This window comes from Tachypleus tridentatus, chromosome 8, assembly GCF_004210375.1.
Source record: "Tachypleus tridentatus isolate NWPU-2018 chromosome 8, ASM421037v1, whole genome shotgun sequence".
NCBI lineage: Eukaryota > Metazoa > Arthropoda > Merostomata > Xiphosura > Limulidae > Tachypleus > Tachypleus tridentatus.
In genome coordinates this window covers 120,716,907-120,740,018 of record NC_134832.1, presented here as the reverse complement: position 1 = coordinate 120,740,018, position 23,112 = coordinate 120,716,907, and the positions used below count along the sequence as shown (strand labels likewise).

General features: G+C 36.2%; 1 protein-coding gene across 1 annotated transcript; it reads right to left on the bottom strand.

Annotated features, from left to right (window-relative positions):
- Positions 1-573: 573 nt before the first annotated feature.
- Positions 574-15,020, bottom strand: LOC143223356 (nucleoredoxin-like protein 2). The gene is made up of 3 exons (XM_076451242.1): positions 14,897-15,020; positions 4,182-4,486; positions 574-1,766 (listed from the first exon to the last, which is right to left on the bottom strand). Exons 2-3 carry the CDS (start codon positions 4,472-4,474, stop codon positions 1,628-1,630), a joined length of 432 nt encoding a protein of 143 aa, XP_076307357.1. The 5' UTR covers positions 4,475-4,486; positions 14,897-15,020; the 3' UTR covers positions 574-1,627.
- Positions 15,021-23,112: the final 8,092 nt, after the last annotated feature.

The window sequence follows — 23,112 nt, the reverse complement described above, 5'->3', positions numbered from 1 at the left end:
TAAGATAGTAGGATAAACTGAGTTATACTTTAAGAAATATGCAACGGGGATTTCATTCTTATCATAAATCGTATCTCAGAAAAGTCATATGGTTATATGTCAGTACTTCTTCCGTAGTTTTAGTACCTGCTACATCGAAGTTGTGTGATTCTCGGCTTTCTTATTACGTTTATCGTCATGAGAGTGGTACCTGAAATATATCAGCACGTCTGTATTCTGAAGAGTTATGTATCGGCCAATCTCGTCATAGAAAGAAGTGTGTATCTAAGTGTATGCTGCTGCTTTCACCTTATCACACTTTATTCCATTTCTATGGCTACCAGTACTTTTCCTTCTGCCATTTCAAGTTACTACATGAGACAATTGATAATTAAACATCAGTTTTCAAGATACTAGCTTAATAAGGAGTACAGCGACTTTATAACCAACATATTTTCAAGGCAAGAATAGCATACTTATGAAGGCAAACTGTTTTCAAGTTTAACGTGGATTTCCATAAAATCACAATTTTGAAATATACTTGAATGTTTGTGTTTTTCTCAAGTTTATAGGAAATAGTTCATTGAGTCCAAAGCCATAAAAAGGAATTTTTATTCAGAATTTCGCAGCATAAAAGCATGTCTGAACACTTTGCTTAATTAAGTATGCAATTTTTCCTATTGTAGCTGAAAAGTTCTAAATTTATATTAATATACAAGAAACTACGAAGAAAGAATCTGTGTTTCGGATTTAAACGTATAATGTAGAACAAGTGTTCTCAAATTTTATTGACAAAAGACCTCCAAGAACATCGTTCTCCATTTTCACTGATGTCCCTCACCCAGTGAATCTGTACAGATTTACACATTGATATTGTTGTATTTTTTTGTGCATTTGCTACCCCACCTCATTCCCACTTCTTACACTCTCCTACTGGTCAAGATCGGGAACCCTTAACATATAAGGCTAATTTCGACAACAGCTTTGACTTCAAGAAAATTAGTGGAAACAGCTCTTAGCATCTTAAAGCTTTGCAATTTTTTTTAAAAAAAGCCCTTATAACCGCGAGGTCTTACGAGGCTGTCGTGTCACATATGTGATTATTGTTTCCAGTGTTTATTTCCTTAATTAAATATGCCTTCCCCTTATTAAGAGCTGTATGTCTCAGTTTGCTCATAAGGTACCATAAAGTTAAAGAAGTTGATATAAATTCAATTGAAATTCCATATAAGTAATTAATTTCAGACGAATGTCGTTTATTTCATCAACTGCGACACTGAGTAATATTAATATTAATCACAGTTCGGTTCAATGAGGTAATTTGACCATAATGCCATAAAACGACCAATTTATTTTAATGCGTTCCAAAGAATTTTAAATTTGCATTATTTACTATTTAACACTGAAAGTTAACAAATGGTGAAGTACTTGATACTATGAGTATAAGACATTCCTTACTAGATTATACTTTGCATATGGAGTTACTGTATAATATATCATTTGTATACATTTGCATGTTTCATGCTATATTCAATAAAGCCTTTGGACATTTTGTGTTTGTGCAGCACAGCTTTATCTATTCTGTTTTGCAGTGATTAATAATTTTTGTGATAAAATGTTTAAATTGAGAACTTGAGTATTTAATACATTATCCTAACCACTCCTTAAACGCTTCTGCCCCTTTCTCTGTCACCTCTTCAACACCACTTTCTGTTATGACAGCGCCATCTTTCTTCAAGATGATAAAAGTTGGAATTCCATCAACGGAGAACTTCTCGGAAAGTTTACTGGAACGAAACGCAAAAGAAAACAGAACTTTTTATCATTCTATTTTGGAAAGTTTATACCCTTCTAAAACAAATTAATTCGAAAATTGTTCAACTCCTTATGCGAAAAATAACATTTCCAAGTATCATTTTATTATTCTTAGAAACCAATGTTTGCTGTTCGTCGGAAGCATTCCCCACACATGTCTGACAACAACACATTTTACAAGTGAACAATTAATCTTTGCACTGAATGTATACAACATCCATGAAATAATGATCGTTATTATGGAATCCAATTAGAAAAAGTTAAAACTGAATTACAATGTTGGTCCTTAAAGTAACAGAGGACTGCTTATTCGGAAACCATCAAGTTGTCCCTCATCTTCTTCCTGCAGATGAAAAAAATTCTAAGGCAAAAATATATATCACTATTAGGTGGTGAAAATGCTGTTAAAAGTTGTTATTAATGCATCTGCCCTGTGAAAAATAAAACGAAACTACTGTTAAAGAATATTAATAGTAGCGAAAAGAAAATGAATTACTGATAACAGTTAACAGGTTAAAGGGCATTGCCTCAGTGGAGGTAAAAGTTATAAATGTGAACATAAATATTACACTCCTACAAAGCAATATAGGTATCATTCATGGGCCTGGCATGGCCAAGTGTGTTAAGGCGCTCAACTCGTAATCCAAGCTACTCGAGGGCTATCTGCGCTAGCCGTCCCTAATTTAGCAGTGTAAGACTAGACGGAAGGCAGCTAGTCATCACCACCCACCGCCAACTCTTGGGCTACTTTTTTACCAACGAATAGTGGGATAGACCGTAAAATTATAACGCCCCCACGGCTGAGAGGGCGAGCATGTTTGGTGCGGCTGGGATTCGAACCCGCAACCCTCAGATTACGATCGAACGTCTTAACCCACCTAACCATGCTGGGCCTATATAGTCCTATATTTAATTAATGCATTTTTTTTCGAATTTATGTATCTAGAACTTAAAATGTTTTGAGCTAACATGAAAAACAGCCGTTTACAAAACAACCTGTCTTGTAAGGTAAGTTAGTATATAGATAATGATACGTGAAAACCGTGAACTGCACTATACAAATAGCCAAACCGTAATTAACGAAATACAAAATATTCATCTAATGTATTTCAAAGCTTTTCGTTCCACCCCTACTCCAGTGGCATAGTACTATGCTTGCGGACTTATAAAGTTAGAATCCAGGTTTCTATGCCCATGGTGAGCAGAGTTCAAATAGCCTGTAATATTGCTTTGTGCTTCAGTCAAATAAACAAGGCATTGCTTATTATTAATTAAATGGACCTTGAAGATATAAAATGGATTATAGTAATAAGGTAGAACTATTATCTGTGGCTGAAACTTTTACTTTTGAAGTTATTGCTCACTTTAATTTTACTGCAAACTGAAACAGGTCAAAACCGATTGATTTCAACTCCTGAGGTGTCCTCTGGCAGTACTGTATAGATGTGTTTTCTCTGTAGCCACTTATGGAACTGTCGGTACCCTCGCGACACTCTGTGGAACTGTCTGGTCTATTTTGCTACTTTGAGGATATATGACGTCATAATTCGCGTGATATCCCGTCATCAGAGGAAACCCCCACTGTGCAGAGGCCTTTTATCCATTTTCACACTGACATCTTCACCCTACCCCGTTTACTGATGGACGTGTGAATATTTTTCAAATGTTCAGCCTACTTAAAACAACTATCGAAGGTCATACCTAGAAACTTGACTGAGGAGCGTGTTTAACGTGTGTGTGTTTTCTTATAGCAAAGCTACATCGGGCTATCTATCTGCTGTCCACTGAGGTGAATCGAACCCCTGATTTTAGCGTTGTAAATTCGAAGACTTACCCAGCGGGGAATAACTGAGTGGCATAACTTTATTTCGATATAGTTTAATTTTAGTTAAACCTTTTTAACCCCAAGAGTTCAGAGAGAACTTTGTTCGGGGCGAAGGGAACTTCAATATCCTTGAACATCACAGTTTAGGAAAGTTTCATTCCCTAAAGACTAAATCCTTGCCAAGGTTTTTGTTGTTGCTTTTCGTTTGAAATCCCCCTCCCACACACACTAAGACTGCTCTTTTGTACGGTATGCAGACTACACTATCATACAGGGTGTTCGGAAAGTCACTGTGTACTTATATATTTATTAACAGACGTGTTTCAATATAGAATACAGGAGGTAAATATGAATGAAAATTATAAACAATGTTGAAAGTAACCCCCGTTGACATCAATACAGGCTTGGATCCTTCTTATTTTGTTTCTAAACACTGCTATCAGTTGCTGGCTTGAAATAGACTGAATAAATGCTGTTATCGCTAATTACAAAACTGCACAGTGACTTTCAGAACACCCTGTAGTTTAACCAATACCTTGGTCAACAAAAGATGACTACTTACTTTGAAACATCACTATCAAACTGAACAGCAAGCCAGTCACCGTGGCTTTCCTCCATATAACTAAACATATCGTCTTCGCTTTGATCAGACGAAACAAAGACGACTTCAAAAGGAACATTTTCATTCTTGAGTTCCCCGTAAACCTCTGTCAAAATAGGTGTAAACCCGCGACAAGGTGGACACCAGTGAGCGCTGAAATAAAACCCTATAATCTCCTTGTCCCCAAGAATCTCGTCGGCATCCACTTCACTCCTGTCTTTCTTGAATAGTTTCTGGCCTTGAACTATATCCATTTTGCTGGAAAACTAACAACAAATTATAAATGTTAGAAACACAGCAGCATGTTACGAAAACTAATATCTTCTAAAGCAGCGTATTTTTTTTTCTTGACCAAACGGGGTTACGATAATGAGGTCACGATATCGTAAAAAAAAGTATTGTAATAACGGATATTTTAAGAAAATGTACAGTCATTTGCTATCACCTGTGTTTATGGAGATCACTATGACATATAGTATTCTCACAGGAAGCCCCAGCAAAACAACAACAACATGTATTAGGCCTTTTATGTTTCAGCACTAGATTATTTATTCAGTCCTTTATGGCTCTAAAAGAAGGATAAAAAATGTGTAATATTGATTCATTGTTTCAACTCCACTAACCACAGCAAACACACTGCTATCAATGTATATCGCTGTGTGGTACAGAGCTCATAAAACTGGATGAGATATAACAAATACACTAAATATACCAGATGTTTATTGTTACAACAGTTAATATAACGTGAACGCTTATTCTAAGATGACGAAGCATGATTACAATTAATTATACTTATCATAAAATATTGATATTAAGCCTATTAAATTTTCAACACTACCTGTATTTAGGCCCCGAGTGGCACAGTGGTATGTCTGCGGACTTACACACTAAAAACCGGGTTTCGATACGCGTGGTGGGCAGAACACAGACAGCCCATTGTGTAGCTTTGTGCTTAATTCTAAACAAACAAAACATTTATTTAGTTCATAGGGATTTTTAAAAGAATAAGAATATGTAAATGTATTTTAAACAACTATCTGAGCAGGTTGTAGTGTTGAAAATATAATAGGTTTAACACTAATTTCTTATGATACGCATAATTAATTATAATCATACTATCTTGGAAAAGACATTCACACCATAACAGATGTGTATGTCCAAGTTAAGTCACTTATTTAGAAACCGGTTGCGTTCATTTAATAATTCAAGCTCGACATGGCCAGATGGTTAAGGCGCTTGACGCGTAATCTGAGGGTGGAGGGTTCGAATCCCCATCCCACCAAACATGCTTGCCCTTTCAGCCGTGGGGCGTTATAATGTGATGGTCAATCCCACTATTCGTCAGTAAAAGAGTAGCCCAAGAGTTGGTGGTGGGTGGTGATAACTAACTGCCTTCCCTCTAGTCTTACACTGCTAAATTAGCTACGGCTAGTGCATATAGTTCTCGAATAGCTTTGCGCGAAATTCAAGCCAATTAATAATTCGACTTCATTTCCCTGTGGTGTTCTTTGATTAACAATTAATAGCAGATATTAAAGTTTAACACCGCAGTCATTTGGCCAAAATTAAATGACCCTGTCAAGCTCTGAGAAATTAGATTCACATATAAAATAAAACATAAATTTATTTGTTAGTCCCATTTAGAGGACTCACTAAATAATTCAAGGTGATCTTTTAATTTATACCTTTTAAAACTTTTACTTTTATTCTGTTCAACTCGCTTCCCTTTTCTTTTATTGATATTAGACGTCACAGTATGTTAAACAAAGAAACAAACAAAAAACATGTACAGTTTATGTAGCTATCCCAAGTTTTGAGGCAGTAATTTCAGGAAATTCGCCTGTTGGGGACAGAGAGATATTCTAGAAAAGTGACAATAAAGTAGACTTGCCGTACCTAATTTACCGGTTAGAAGCGGTCAAAATTTATCTTAAAGCTAAGCATTGCATTTTTTGTTTGTTTTTGAATTTCGCACAAAGCGACTCGAGGGCTATCTGTGCTAGCTGTCCCTAATTTAGTAGTGTAAGACTAGAGGGAAGGCAGCTAGTCATCACCACCCACCGCCATCTCTTGGGCTACTCTTTTATCAACGAATAGTGGGATTGACCATCACATTATAACGCCCCCACGGCTGAAAGGGCGAGCAGTTTGGGGCGACGGGGATGCAAACCCGCGACCCTCAGGTTACAAGTCGCATGCCTTAAGACGCTTGACCATGTCTGGCCGTAAGCATAGCATAAGCAACATACTTGAATTTTATACTACATTCTAGTAGTTTTGGTTTGTTTTGAATTTCTAGCAAAGCTACGAGAGGGCTATCTGCATTTCCAGTTCTTAATTTAGCAGTGAAAGACTAGAGGAAAGGCAGCTAGTGATCACCACTCACCGCGAACTCTTAAGTACTCTTTTACCAACGAATTGTGGGATTCAACGTCACCTTGTAACGCCTCAACAGCTGAAAAGGCGATCATGTTTGGTGGGACTGGGACTCGAACCAGAAACTCTCAAACTGCGAGTCTAGCGCCTTCACCATAAGGCCATGCCAGGATGAATAGTTTTCGTACATACCTTGCAGATAGGGCGTAAATATGTCTAAGAAATTGCGAGTGGGGGAGAAGCAACCAAAATAGGACCCGAAGGGCGTAACAAACATAAGAATTGCCAACAGGGAGAGATACATACAATTTAATTTGTTTGAACTAAAGGTGATTGCATTATTCTGCAAGTTAATAATAGGAACCCTAACAGTAGCTACAATTAAAGCGAAATAAATGTATGGGATCAAATCACTTTTTATGCAAGAGGCCCATCCTCTGTAGTTACAACAGTGCTTGCAGATATTCCATGGTTAACATCTTGAATAAGGGATGAGATCATAAGCGTCAATTTTAACATTATATTTTTGTTGTGTTTTTTTTCTTTCAACTTTAATTCTAGTATTATACAACCTCAGATCTCTCCTGTAAGCAATATGTATAATTAGCGTTTAAACAAAGAAATTCTTTGTTCCAACTCAAATAGCATAACAACGCGTTGAATGAAAGATAATATCGGAACTGGAACACAACAAACAATATTTAGTTGAAGTTTTATTATTCATTCACTTTTGATGGAACCTCGTACTGTCCAATAACAATAACAGGCCTGCGATGGTATTATTGTCTTGAAATCTTTACATGATCGACAGTAATTCCTGTACGCTGAATTCGAAAGTGATACTCACTTTTCTTCATTACGTACATATTTTTTAACAAAACCATTTCACACGAGTGAATCGTTGTCATTAAAATCGAGTCATATTTTGTTATGGTTAAAATGTTGACAACCGCTTGTTCTGTACGCTATTGGCCAAATCTTAAGGCCAATGAACATAAAGATAAAATAGGCATCTTGCGTTGTTAGACTCAACCACTTATATGAGTAGAGCTTCAAAAGATCAAAATAAGAAAAGGGAATAAACACTATTTTAGCATTTAATAGAAAATATGTGAACACTACGAAATTAGCCTAAATACTAGCTAGTCCAAAGTTTAAGACCATACCAAAACGAAGTCCTAAATAGGGTAGGAAATGCCCAAGAAGAGGTCTCAGTAGTGAGTTGCACGGCCGTCATTGCGAATAGCTTCAAACATTCGCTTTGGCATGGTCGACATCATGTTATTCCAAGTGGTGAAGATGGCTTCACGAAGATCATGCACTGTTTGGAATTGACGTCAATTTCTATAGACTTCCCTTGCCATCCACCCCAAACATTTTCAATGGGGTTCAGTTTGGGCGAACACACTGGATGGTCCAAAGGAATCACATTATCCACCATGAAAAAAGTCCTTTGTCCTACGGGCATTGTGAATTGCAGCGTTGTCCTGCTGAGAGATGCAGTCATTTCCATACAAGCGAGGGCCTTCAGTCAATGAGGACGCTCTCTCTAACATGCCAATGTAGTCAGCTGCTGTTTCACGCCCCCGTATAGCCTGAAGCTCCATTGTTCCATGGAGGGAGAAAGCATCCCAGATCATGATGGAACCTCCTCCATTGAGTCGTGTAGAAAATGTCTCCGGTGGGATATTCTAAACGTGCCAGTAACATTGGAAGCCATCTGGACAATCCAGGTTAAATTTTTTTCTCATCAGAGAACAAAACCTTCGTCCACTTTTCTACGTCCCATGTTTGGTGCTTCTCAGCAAAGTTTAACCGATCTGTTTCGTAGTGTGGAAGGAGGTGTGGCCTTTGAAGACGTTTACGGTTTATAAAGCCTTTCTCTCGTAGATGCCGTCTTATTGTTCTTGAGCTGCATTCTGCGTCCGTAAGAGCCGGCCTTAATCTGGTTCGACGATCGGCTGGTATCTTGCCGGACAACCCGTTGAATCCTCCTGCTCAACGCTGGCGAAATTTTCTTGGGCCGACCATTTGAAATTCACATTCCGTATCCCTCAGGGTCTTTTAAGAAATTTGCAACAACAGTTTTACTACGCCCAATCTCACCAGCGATGTCACGTTGAGAGAGTCCTTGCTTTTGCAGCTCGACAATTCTGCCACGTTTAAACTTTGTCAACTTTTTACTCCTTGCCATGTTTTTACCCAATGTAACACAGAAGATGTCACTGGAAGATGTTGATAACCCTAATGCTTGAACACAAATGACTAACTTTCGTTACGGTTTACCGATTAACACTTCGTTTCAGTATGATTTTAAACTTTTGACCAGCTAGTATTCAGGCTAATTTCATAGTGTTCACAAGTTCCCTACTAAATGATAATAAACTTTTTTTTATTTTTCCCTTTCCTTATTTTCATCTTTCGAAGCTCTACTCAAAAAAGTGGTTAAGACTAACAACGCAAAATGCCTATTTTTTCTTTATATTCATTGGCCTTAAGATTTTGGCCAGCAGTGTATTTCTCTAGACCGTGGTTTTTCATACACAGTAATCTGGGACTTCGCGAGAAAATTTTAGAATGTTAGTTGTTTTTTTCTAAAACTATAAAATTGAATTAGAATACGCTGCAAAAAAAGTAAAATATATCCTTAATATAACATGTTTATCGCGTATTGGGCCTTTTATTATTTTATTCAGCCTAATGTCAGACGATTTTATTTAGCTTAGGGGAAGTTCTCGCGGTGAAAGTGTTAATACAATTTCAAATAACTGTGACAGTGGCACCATAGGTTGCTAGTGGATATGGCACCATTTCAAGTTCGCATGCATCATTGGTGATGCAAGATAGTCTAGTAATTTTCGTACGAAACATCGGTCAACCCTGGTTAGAGATGCCAACTGTCTTTTAAAAGCCAGATCTAAATTAGCGGCTAAATCTCGAACAAAATGAAACATCACGTCATAGCTGAAACGTGTCCAAATTTGAAAAATTGTGATGCAATTAGATAAAGTATTAGTTGCTTCAATTTCAAAGTATATTTACATGAAGTATAATTATATTTATGAAAATTATAATTGGTAATTGTTAAATTAGGTTAGATTCGTTGTAGTTTATTTAGACAAACTTGGTACCGATGAGCTCTATGACGTCATACGTCCGCATGACGTCATGTTTCATTTCGTTCGAGATTTAGGCACATGTCAGATCGGGTTTAATATTTTGTTATTTGGCTTACAAATTTCTGTTGTAAAACAAAAAAATAAATATTAAAAATAATAGATTACCCTTTTCTTTTAGAAAAATATATTATTCTAGCGGTCTAGCCTTCTTTCCACAATTTTTTATTTCTGACATCATTCAAGCAACACTGATCTTAGGTCAGCATGTCATTGTATGATGATAAAACTCAAGTGCTTGAACGAGTTTTCATTAAGAAGCTATTTTGTGTCCGTGAAAATACTTTTGAAGTGTAAAAGATATAAGAATACGTTTTTAGACAAATTAATAATTAGTTAGATAAGTGGCTGAATATCAGTAATAAATCTGATACGAGTAAAAATCTTCCTAGTCCTAGGCCTAATACGAGTTCATCGGCGTTATCGTCGTGTGCAAGCACTTCAATGCAGGATGATGTAACAAGTACAGAAGCAAGAAAGAAAAGAAAGTATAATGAAAGTTTTATTGAATATGGTTTTACATGGACAGGTAATGAAGATGGACCTAGTGGGTTGTGTGTTGAATGTGGAACAGTGTTGAGTAACAGTAGTTTGCATTCAGCAAAGTTAAAACGGCATCTAGAAACCAAACACTCCCAATTATAAAAAATGCAACCTTCGAGAATTTCAAAAGAAAGTGTTTGTAATTAAATGCAAGAAAAGCTATATTTCGTTTGTTTGTCCATCAGGACTACAAAGGTTCTCTTATTGTTTCATATCGTGTTAGTTACTGTATTGCAAAAGCAGATGAAGATTATTACAATACAATTGCAGAAGGATTGATAAAATCATGCGCAAAATGTTTGGTAGAGTGCATAGCTGATGAGAAATTTCTTAAAAACATTAACTTTGTGTCCCTTTCTGACAACTCGGTTTCTCGGAGAATCAAGGATATGTCAGCAAATTGCCTAACGGAGTTAATAAGGCGAGTTAAAAACGAGTCCAACTTTTTCGCTTCAGGTGGATGAATCAACATGTGTCGCAGGTTATGCGATGTTGCTTGTGTTTGTTTGCTATATTTAAGAAACTGGTTTTGAAGAAGACATGCTAATTTGCAAATCTTTGCCTACTCAAACAACAGGCGAAGAAATATTTAAACTGATCGATTTATTTATGGAAGAACATAAGATCCTTTGGTAGCTTTGCTCACGTATTTCCACTGATGGGGCTACAGCTATGAGGGGAAAATTTGCAGTTGCAGTAACATGCATAAAAAAGAAAAACCTGGACATCAAGAGTATCCACTGCTGTCTTCATCGTCATGCACTTGTAATGAAATGAATGCCAGAAGATTTAAAAGAGGTATTGGGTGATGCCATAAAAATAATTAATATTGTAAAATCAATACCACTCGATGCGAGGATTTTCAGTTTACTCTGTGAGGATATGGGAAATTTTCATAAGAATTTGCTGCTTCATACTGAAGTCTGTTGGCTTCGGGTAAAAGTGCTTGCTAGGTTTTACGAACTGTGTGAGAAGATAGGTTTTTTTTATCTGAATGCCATTTTCAACTTGCATACAAATTAAGGAAAAAATGTTGGATACAGAGACTGGTTCACCTTTGGACGTATTTGCCTATCTGCACCCTTGTGCAAATTAATTGAAACAAATGGTCATTTTACAATATTTTCAGCATGGTGGTCGGTGTAGGCTTGCTGGGCCCGCTGATTTCCTTTAATAGTCATTTTTTCACACAGACGGCGTCATTAACTGTGTTTTGCAGTACGATCGATCTATTTTTGGGATATATGACGAAATTTTGAGGAATATTACGCCATTTGAAATTGCGTTAGAAGGGCAAGGAGACCAGTCAACAAACAACTTCTTACCAACTCAATGAAGAAAAAACGGTATCAATAGGGTCTGAAATACAAGAACTGGACGCAAGAACAATGGAGGAAGGTGTTATTCAGTGACGAGACTAATTTCTTCGTACAGGGTCAAAGAAGTCCGCATGTTCGCAGATCTCCAAGTAAGAAACTTCGAAAATCTCACATCAATCAGTTCGTAAAACATCCCTTGAAGAAGATGTTTTGGGGCTTTTTCAGATACTATGGCGTCGGAGGCTTGCATATCGTAGAAGGTATGAGACGAGGACCACAGTACATCGAAGTTTTGCAGAGAAGAATCGTTCCAGAATTGAAAAAGAGATTTCCAGATGGATCTGGCATTTTTCAGCAAGATCCGTGCCACACATCGAAACTTGTGAAGAATTTTATGATTACGAATAAAGGTGCTGGACTGGCCTGGAAACTCTCTGGACTTAAATCCTATTGAAAATCTTTGTTAAGAAAGACTTCGGGGAAAAGACTGTACTACGAAAGATAAGCTAATTGAGGCCATAATTGAGGTGTGGTACCGCGATCCAAAAATTAGTAGTCAAGATTGTAGTCAACTCGTGGACTCGATGTCAAAGCGGATTAATGATCTTCTGAAAAATAAAGGCGGTCATATCATGTATTAATTTGTAAGTAATTTTTGGATTCTCAGAAATAAAACGCAAAAAATTGAAAAAATCGTAATTTTCCGTTTTGTTTCAATTCATTTGCACAAGGGTGTAAATGAAGTGAATGCTACAATACAGGGTACCAGGGTAACGTACTTCAAAGCTCAGAGTAAAATGGAAGCGCTTCAACGTAAACTAAAACTTTGGGATGAATTTATATTTACAGAAGTACTTGATTATTTCGAAAATTTTTTTGTTTTTTTTTACTTATGAATGAAACTTCCTTAAGTGAAGATGCAAAAGTTTCAGTCTTGCAGCACGTATCTGATTTGTGTACAACTATTAGGGAGTACTTCCCTCTTCAGTTAAAAAATTATTGTGGATTCAAAATCTCTTTCTTAATTCTGCAAGTACCAACGACTTATAGAAATTTCATCTCATTACACCCTAAAACAAAATTTCAGCAAGACGAAATTACACAATTTTGGATTCAAATGATCTTGGAATGCCCTGAAATGAGTAACAATGTTTTGAAATTTTGATGTGTTTTCCAACAACATATCTTTATGAGCAAACATTTTCACTGCATACAGATACAAAGACTAAATTTAGAAACAGGCTAAGTATTGAAGATGGTTTGCGCTTACAAGTAACAACCATAACTCCAAATATTGAACTACTTTGTGAAAAAAGCAAGCCCATTCGAGCCACTAATAAATAAATAAGTACACTGTACTTTTACTGATATAAATTTTGCAAGCAGAAATTTTTGAACAAGTAACTAGAAGTAAACATTTTTCTTTAAATATTGATATTTTTAATAAATTTATATTCTAAAAGCTTTGAGTAAACTTTATCTTCTGTTAGTGACCGATTATTTCTAATTTTTTTTATTGAGGCTCCGGAATGTTTTTTTTTTCCTTTCTAATGCGAAACTCAACAGGTCTAAAATGTTTGGGAACCTCTGCCCTAGACCAATAGCAAAGTGACAGTCTTGTCGATCGTTCTGGAACCCAAACATTACAATAAAAGTGTCCCTTGTTAAACGAAATAATAATTTAATCTAAGTAAAAGTTGTTTTTTCTCCCCAGTTTCGAAAACATTCTTACGTAATAGAAAAAACCAAATATTATTTTCGAAAACTGCGATGCTGGATTGTGTACAATTCCTTATTAAAAACCGAAACAGCTTTTATAAAGGTAAAATTCGCAGGGCTATGTAATATGACTAATGTTCTCATGATTTCTACTATCATATACGTAGCACGAGACTTAACAAAGTACAAAGTGTGTTGTCCAAAAACGTGGATACCCGGCATAGCCAAATGGTTAGGGCACTCGAATTGTAATCTGAGGATCGTGACTTAGAATCACCGTCACACCAAATATGCTCGTCCTTTCAGCCGTGAGGGCATTATAACGTTAGAATCAGCCTCACCATTCGTTGGTAAAAGAGTAGCCCAAGATTTGGCAATGGGTGGTGATGATTAGCTGCCTTCCCTCTAGTCTTAGGGACGACGAGCGCATGTAGCCCTCGTATAGCTTTTCGCGAAATTAAAAAACAAACAAACCATATAAAATGTCAGTTATATTTCATATAGATGAACTAGGAAGTTGGGGATTTCCCACACTGTCATTTTTTGGTTAAAAAGTGCCCGGTTTCAAAAACATTAATTGTCTTCATTTGGTGATAAAAGTTTTGTTTAATTTTGAAAAACCAACCTAATCTCGGAAGGCGCCACAATAGTAAGAGTAAAATAAAATGCTTCATTTTATTAAGCAAGATGTAGATATGAAATATCCTACAATTGATTTGTTTTAATAAGATTTTTTGGTTTTAGCGCAAAGATATAGCATGAGCTTGTCCACAGCAGCGGCTCCCTAATGGCTTATTATAAAGTCAGAAGGCTTATTATCACTAAAAAATTAGATTTCGATAAATGCGGTGAGAAGAGTACAGATAGCACTTTGTGTAACTAAGTTTAATCTCAACAACTTTTCATACCAAGCAATCAAACTCTGTATTAGAATAAAAAAACAACAAAAAGTTCGGCCCGGCATGGCCAAGCGTGTTAAGGCGTGCGGCTCGTAATCTGAGGGTCGCGGGTTCGCATCCCCGTCGCGCCAAACATGCTCGCTCTTTCAGCCGTAGGGACGTTATAATGTGACGGTCAATCCCACTATTCGTCGGTAAAAGAGTAGCCCAAGAGTTGGCGGTGGGTGATGATGACTAGCTGCCTTCCCTCTAGTCTTACACTGCTAAATTAGGGACGGCTAGCACAGATAGCCCTCGAGTAGCTTTGTGCGAAATTCAAAAAACAACACCAAAAATAAGTTAAAACAATATACGTATATAATGGTGAACAACAACCCCTGTTTGAACCCTTTCCATAACACTCTCGTATGATTTGAAAATTGGCTAAAAGTACCGTCATTAAATAAGTTACCAATAGTTATTTTAAGTTATGATGTTAAATTATCTATATTGATATGTATATATGTGAAACCTTCAAAAATTCAAATAGAACCAAAACAGATTATATTACATAAAGCAGTTCATAACCAAATATCCAAGAATAATTTTCCTTCAATTTAAGTTTCTTTAGAACTTTCTGATACACAATTTTTCTATTAACTTACCTTTACGACTTCAATTCCTCACTGGAAACAGAACGTCTTGAAAAGCGCACTCGACAATGCCAAGGTTTTCAAGTTCGTTTATCTGTTGATTACAAAGAAATGTCGTTGTCATGGCAACACCAACTATATTCATAGCACGTGATTTCATTCGAAGCGAGATCGAAGTATGACGTTTCAATGCTGTTTGGTGGTTCACGCCATAATTGTGTCATACCAAGGTTAAAGAACACTTGGTAATACATTACTCTCATTTGCTGTTGTAGATGGAATAAAGATGCTGTAACTCACATTTATAAAATATTGGTTACCAAAGGTAATTCAAAAATGTACAATGGTGTTTGTATTCGAAAATCTTATATACATAGTGATACAATAATTTATTTAATTTTTATGACGATATTATTTTCAGTTCATCAGACTTGTCAACCATTGAAGGTTTAATCTATTAGGCTTTTAGCAATTACGTTCGAAATTAGAACCCATCACCTATCATAGTGCAAATAGTCCAGTATGTATCTATGTCAAAGATCTCTTTGGCTCAGGCACAAACATCATTAATCTTGAATTGTTAACTAGATTATCGGTATACAATCAACATTACTCGCCGTCTATGTTGCTGCTCTTTAACCATAAACAGGATTAACCTTCATAGTTATACCGTTTAAACCTCTTGCAGCTTACGATATGCAGCCCGGTAAGGTAACCACTATGTCTCGTCTGGTCTCGGGCAACATAAATGATTATTAATGTATATTGTCACAATTAGGACTCATTCATGCACGATGGTGTTCTACTCAACTACCTGTATAACTCGTGAAGATTCAAAACACTTTTTAACGTATAAACTGAAGGTATGGCGACACAGAGATACGATACGAATTTTATGTCGTGAAGCCATGATACGATTCTATCGATACGTCGTCCTATACGATACGATTCATATACCTTCATGAAATTTTGTAATCTTTCAGTAAACATTATAAGTCTTTTATACAGAAAAAAATTAAATTTGTAATAAAGTATTTTTTGTTAAAATTAATGGTTCAACAACGAAAGATGAGTATTGAGTACGACATGTTGTCTTAATTTCTGTTGTTACAAACAATGCATACAAAGTAACATAAAAATTTAGGAATAACAAAAAAGACAGATATTAACTTTTTTTCATTTTACTTCTCTTGCCAGCTGCCATTTAGTTGATCAAACCTGAGGATCTCAAAAATCAGTGTAAAGTGTGAAGGACTTAAAGGATGCAATATTAGTCATGTAAATAATAACTTACGGACAAAACTGTCAAACTTTTAACAAATCATTGATAAAACTTATGTATCTAGATACGTATCGTATCGACTACTGTGATGATGAGATACGCATCTTTAGTATAAACATTGTTAAAGTTTTTGGCCCGGTACAGCCAGGTGGTTAATGCACTCGACTCGTAATCTAAGAGCCACGGGTTCGAATTCCCGTCACACCAAACATATTCGCCCATTCAGCCGTGGAAGCGTTATAATGTTACGATCAATCCCACTATTCGTTGGCAAAAGAGTAGCCCAAGAGTTGGCGGTGGGTGGTGATGACTAGCTGCCTTCCGTCTAGCCTTACACTGCTAAATTAGGGACGGCTAGAGCAGATAGCACTCGTGTAGCTTTGCGCGAAATTCAAAACAAACCAAACCTAAAGTATTTATTGTTTTTACTTAACCAGATATAATAAATGGTTTAAGATCCTGGCGAAACAATAACTTATGGTGTTAAATATGGGCGGAACTGGGTTCCACCTCTTGAGGATTTTAGCTATTAACCTTTCTGATCTACTAATTGGGATCATACAAGTGAGTTCCACTCCATTGAAAATCCCATTTTAACCATTAAATTTTGTTCAATCAAAATTTTATATAACCATGGTTAAAGGACTCAAGTATTTGTTTGTTTTGGAATTTCGCACAAAGCTACTCGAGGGCTATCTGTGCTAGCCTTCCCTAATTTAGCAGTGTAAGGCTAGACGGAAGGCAGCTAGTCATCACCACCCACCGCCAACTCTTGGGCTACTCTTTTACCAACGAAAAGTGGGATTGACCGTCACATTATAACGCCCTCACGGCTGGGAGGGCGAGCATGTTTAGCGCGACGCGGGCTCGAACCCGCGACCCTCGGATTACGAGTCGCGCGCCTTACGCGCTTGGCCAGGACTCAAGTAAGTGAGTTGGTCAGTCTCATGAGACCAAACTGTGACTTCAAAAACTATCTCACTTTCTAACTGTATACAGTTTGAACTTTGATAATTTAGTCATACATTACGTCGTTTTATCTTTTCAAGGCACTCTATTTCAGGTGTGAAACCTGGTGAAAAGAGTTTGTTGTTTTCGGAATAAGGTGAAAGCTACGTTCTTGGGAACACCCTCCGACACCAGAAGCAATAGGAAGCATTCTGAACCTTCCTTTTAAATTGACTGAGATAGCTATTGGTTGAGTTTTGCTGTCACGTGCATCTTATGTTTAAAACCTAAACAAAGCGGTTCATGTGCAAGAAACAACTTATAGGAACAGTCTTTAGTTTTATTCGTTTTTGAAATTCGCGTAAAGCTACACGAGGGTTATCTGCACTAGCCATCTCTAATTTAGCAGTATAAGACTAGAGGGAAGGCAACTAGTCATCACCACCCACCGCTAACTCTTGAGCTACTCTTTTTTTACCAACGAATAGTGAGATTGATCGTAACATTATAACGCCCTCACGGTTGAAAGGGCGAGTATGTTTAGTGTGACGGGGATTCAAACCCGCGACCCTCAGATTACGAGTTGAGTGCCTTAACCACTGAAGCATGCCGGGCCCACTCTTTAGTTCTAAACAATAAAAAGGTGCGGTATTTAACCAGAAAATATAATAAAGATTTAACTTATATATACTACTGTCTTGATGGATGACAAACATGTCAGTCACAGAAATATGGAATAAAACAATTTTCTTTTCCGTGAAGATTATTTACTGCGAAATACGTAACAGTTCAACCACTTCACAATATGTTATGTACGGGTGACGTTAATATGATATTTGTATATGTTTCAATACATTTGTTTTATATATATAATGGGATACACACACAAACACATGTATTTTCATTCAGGCAGTATGTGACTCAGTGGTTAGTGTGCCCGGAGCACGAAAGGTTTCTTTGTTTGGTTTTTGAATTTCGCACAAAGCTACTCGAGGGCTATCTGTGCTAGCCGTCCCTAATTTAGCAGTGTAAGACTAGAGGGAAGGCAGCCAGTCATCACCACCCACCGCCAACTCCTGGGCTACTCTTTTACCAACGAATAGTGGGATTGACCGTCACATTATAACGCCCCCATGGCTGAAAGGGCGAGCATGTTTTGTGCGACGGGGATGCGAACCCGCGACCCTCAGATTACGAGTCGCACGCCTTAACACTCTTGGCCATGCCGGACCTGAGCACGAAAGGACATCCGGAAAGAGGAAAGTGAGAGAAAGTTAGGGGTAGAAGCATTGAAGATAATTAAGTTAAAACTCGTTGATTATCAAACGTGTTCTGGACACCTATAAACCAGTTCAAAGCTGTCTCTCCAAACCTAATCAAGTGTTTGGTCACATTCCAGCATTCAAAGTTGGATATGCTGTCACGAAAACAGGGATTAGAGAGATACTAGAGGACATTCTGGGATATAAAATAATTTTGAACGCTGACACATTCATGTCCATTTTCCATTATATCAAACCTGTATTAGACTACCTTCAAACAAGTGAACATGATTAATTTCATACTTATAAGCAAATACAAGTGTACAGTTTAACCGGAAGTACCGAGAGACGACATACAAAACATTGTTGCTGCACCAGACGAAAGTGTCAGACATTGATGAAATGTTGTGCTACAATAATTGCAGGACTTTTAGATGTTAAGAAAGATGATGTAGTCAAGGTATCAGATGAATTACTTGTCCGAAGAAAACAAAACAAACAACTAATTATGATGTAATAAGATCTAGAGATATAACTACGTTACTTAGAAACTAATAATTTCTAAGTGATATTTGATTAAACAATAGGAAGCCTCACGAAACGACTTGCAGAACATGGTCATCTGTATGCTGATATATAGTGTTTTAACTCAAAAAGTTAAAACACCTGGATCCTACAATAGTAAGATCTGAATTAGAATATTTTGAAAGTGTGTAATTAAATCGAAATCAATAAAAATAAAACAATGTTTGGGTGACCAGTATATAAACTTGCAAAAGGTGTTTATTTAGGGGGTTAACACTACAGATGCATCTGAGACCAAACTCAAAGTATAACACGAGTATGTTGCTTCAAACAAAACTTCCCGGAGGTGCAAGTTGTGTGTAACATGCGCTTTTCAGCTGCTTGGGAAGTGCATCCAACATTCAAAAGCACTTGACAACTTACGTAAAGTGTATGACTTTCTTCTAATACTTTCCGTCACTCGATTCCACTGTGAGAGATGTTTTTCGAAGATAAAAATAATTAAACCAAAACTGGGGACCTGTTGACAACTGATCATCTCGTAGCCTTTGTGAACTCTAATAACAGCGCTGTAGTCAAATCATGATGCATTTCCAAAATTATCCGTTAAACTCAAATGGTTGATGGATTATTGAACTCAGATTTTCTTATACGGTTAATGCACACAATCACTGGACACTTACATATAGAACGGGAACATGCTGATGTATAAAGTATACACGTATTTTAATTTTTATACACACCAGATCTCTGTGAGAAACTGTACTTTTACACATGAATTTGCTCCCCAGTGACTTAGCGATATGTCTGCGGACTTACAACGCTAAAAACCGGGTTTCGATACCCGTGGTGGGCAGAGCATAGATAGCCCATTGTGTAGCTTTGTGCTTAATTCAAAATAACAACAACAACACATGAATTTCGTATACCACTGAACATGCTTTTGTCATAAGTATTTACTATTTTAAGTTAAGAACCAATGGCCGTCATTAAAATAATCGTAAAATTTTTCTAACAAGAGATTTATTTATTCGTTACAAGCTATAGATCCCTCACACCAGTCTGATAATATATGTAAATGCAATGAGTTCAATTTAATATACTTATTACAAATTATTAGATCATCAAAAGGTGCCCTCGATAAACCTTTGTCCATGAAAGAGCTCAGTCTGCTAAGTGAATGTGGCTATCTTTAAATACTTTATATCAAGTACTAATACTATTCTAGAAAATACGGTACAAAAAATCTTTATTAAATATTAGTATTATCCTAGTAAATACATTGTAAATACTCTTTATCAAGCACTAGCACTGTTCTAAGAAATACAGTGCGAATATCTAACAAAAGGCATGTGTTTGAACGTGATTTTTAACATGTTTTATCCTACGTTTATACACAATTATTCCTAAACATCAAAACATGTATTCAGTTATATTTCTCTGAGTTCGTTGTTTGGTAAAATATTGAGGAGTAATATATTTGGACACGAAACTGTCAAAACTTCTTTAAACTTAAGTCTAGTCAGACTTAAAACATTTCTTTCTAATAAGTATGCGGGTGATACATGAACTGCTGGTCAAGAGTGAAGAATGGTTCTGAAAGCAGATCTTATCTGCATACAAACGAATATTGAAACCACTTGAGTAAAGATACTTCTTGCGAAATATTTAATTAAGTGTGGATAATAAGTAAAATATCATATTTTAAACGCTTTATTTTTTATATTTTTCTTTTTGAAAATAAGAATTTAAGGTTAACATATAGTGTATGAGTGTATCATTAAGTGTTATCTGTCTGTTATACCTCTTGGGTACATCTCTGTTGTTGTCATGCTATGTACATATTCAAGTTAAAGCTGCAATAGTATATTTAATATTTTGAACAGGCTTAACTGAGCGAATTCGACATAAGAAAAATATACTTCAACATCATACAAACTACTTCGAAGAATACTAATACACAAAACTTGTACATACTTTTTTATCTTATCTGTGTCCTGTTTAGTATCATGTCCTCTTGAGACTGATCAATATTTCCTTTAAACTTTAAGCTCAAGAATTATCAGATATTTTCCTCAAAGAAACTCCTTGAGTTTTGGTAAGTTTCAAACTAAATTATTTTTCTCGTAAATTATCGTAAGTAGTGAATGTTTACACTGGTTTTTGTAATCGAGAAACTATATTATAGTTCAGTATTTTACGTCTTTTAATTGTTTTACTGTTTGTTTTGCTGTTATATAAAATTAAAAGCTTTCTGGAAATACAAATGCAATTTTTATCGTACATTTTAACACATGCCCTTTGTAACTAACAATAAAAAAACTAAAAGTAAAAATAAATATATTTAGCTACGCTCAGTCCTAGAGTAAGTAAAACTGTTGGATAATATTAAAACAAACTACACTAAAACACACCAGAAAACCTAGAAATGTCCTTGCGTTAGATTGTTATAGTTTTGAATACGTCTACTCTTATTATAAGCTCATATTTTAACGTAACAATTGAACTGTCATTCCTTTACAATTTGAACTGTTTTTCTTTTCCTTGAAGGTTAATTTGGAAAGTAGATGATATTGATCCAGAAGAATCTTATGACATTACTTCACCCAAAAGAATCAAATGTATGATATTTGTTCGGCAAAATCTTTTGATGATGTTGACATTTTCGTCTATGGTTCTGGGTATCAGTCTCGAATTTGGTCTTCGCAAGAGAACAACGTGAACCAAAACAGAGATGTTGTATGTAAGTTTTTCTGGTGAGCTGTTTCTCTGAATTTTACTATGTCTTACTCTTCGTATGATTACGTCCAATTTGATATCTGCAGTGAGAAGTCTTGATACAGGACTTTCTGGAAAGATTGGAATTGGAGCCATTTTATATTACTTAGTCACAATCGTTTCGGCAAGCATTCTGGGCATTGTTCTGGCTGTTTCCATTCACCCTAGTGTTAGGAACCGTCAAGATATTGTGTCAAATGAGAACGTCACACAGAAGACACTTTGATGGATCTGGTCAAGTCTGTATACAAAGGATCAAATATAAAAAAAATGATATGTTAGTGTAGTCTTTTCAAGATGATATAAAGCAAAACAACAACACGAAAATCACTACAGTTACACGATGATATTTTAACACTTAATGTCTAAAATGACAACATTGAATCGTACATGTTTTCTCTCAAAAATGAAACTTATGCATACACTGGAACACGAAAAATATCATTCGGTTATTGTATTAAGACTTTGGTTTTAGCTTTTGTGCTTATATGTGTATATATATATGTGTGTGTGTGTTGTTTTATGGAGAGGGTTAGTAGTACTTTATATGAACATTTTGCATGTACTGATACAATGTTGTGTCATACAAGTGATAATAGTAGCACTATGGACATGTTTAGCACTTATATTTAGTTTACAGCAAATTTCCAAACACTCGACAATGCTGTTCTCTAACAAATAAATGACATGGCTTTCCGAAGAAAGACGCTCCTGTAAAAAGGTTATTAAATTATGTAGAAAGTCAAAAATACAACACTCCCATAAAGATAGTATTTAGAGCTCTTCATGGTAGGCTTGCAATGCAGTGCATTTAAAAACCAATGAAATACAAAACTCACTTCAAACCAATAAGAACTACTGCCTTATTCTCAGTCTAAAGTCTGGGTCGACGTGGCCTGGTTTTTAGGGCTCTCAACTCTCAATCTACGGATCGCGAGATTGAATCCCGTCGCCAAACATGCTCATCACCTTTAACATTGGGCGTTGATAAAGAGTAATCCAAGAGTTGGCGGTAGGCAACCTTAACTAGTTGCCTTCCTCTAGCCTATCACTTCAAAATTACAGTCGGTTAACGCAGTTATCCCTCAAATAGGTTTACACAAAATTCAACAAAGCAAACAAATAAACGCACAAAAGTCAACGTATAAAGACCATCTGCAGATGGAAAGCTTATATATGGTGTATATGGTTGATCTCATCTTTCTTTAAAAAAGTTGTTACAATAGAAACTGAGGTGTCGAGCATCAATGCGTAGTTATCAACATGAAAATTACCCCATCGACAATGTAGAAATAGTTCCAAGGAAAACACGAGAATTAAAACGTTGTTCTTGCAAAGTGCAATGAATCTCAGTTGGACACTGAATACATACATAAGTATTTGTGTATTTTCTTACAACTAAATAGCGTTGAACTATCTGTTGAGTCCGTCGA

Coding starts and splice junctions, on each gene's coding strand:
- LOC143223356 (XM_076451242.1), bottom strand. CDS start 4,474: ATGGATATAGTTCAAGGCCAGAAACTATTCAAGAAAGACAGGAGTGAA. Junction 1,767..4,181: donor TTTGATAGTGATGTTTCAAA/GTAAGTAGTCAT, acceptor GTTTCGTTCCAG/TAAACTTTCCGAGAAGTTCT.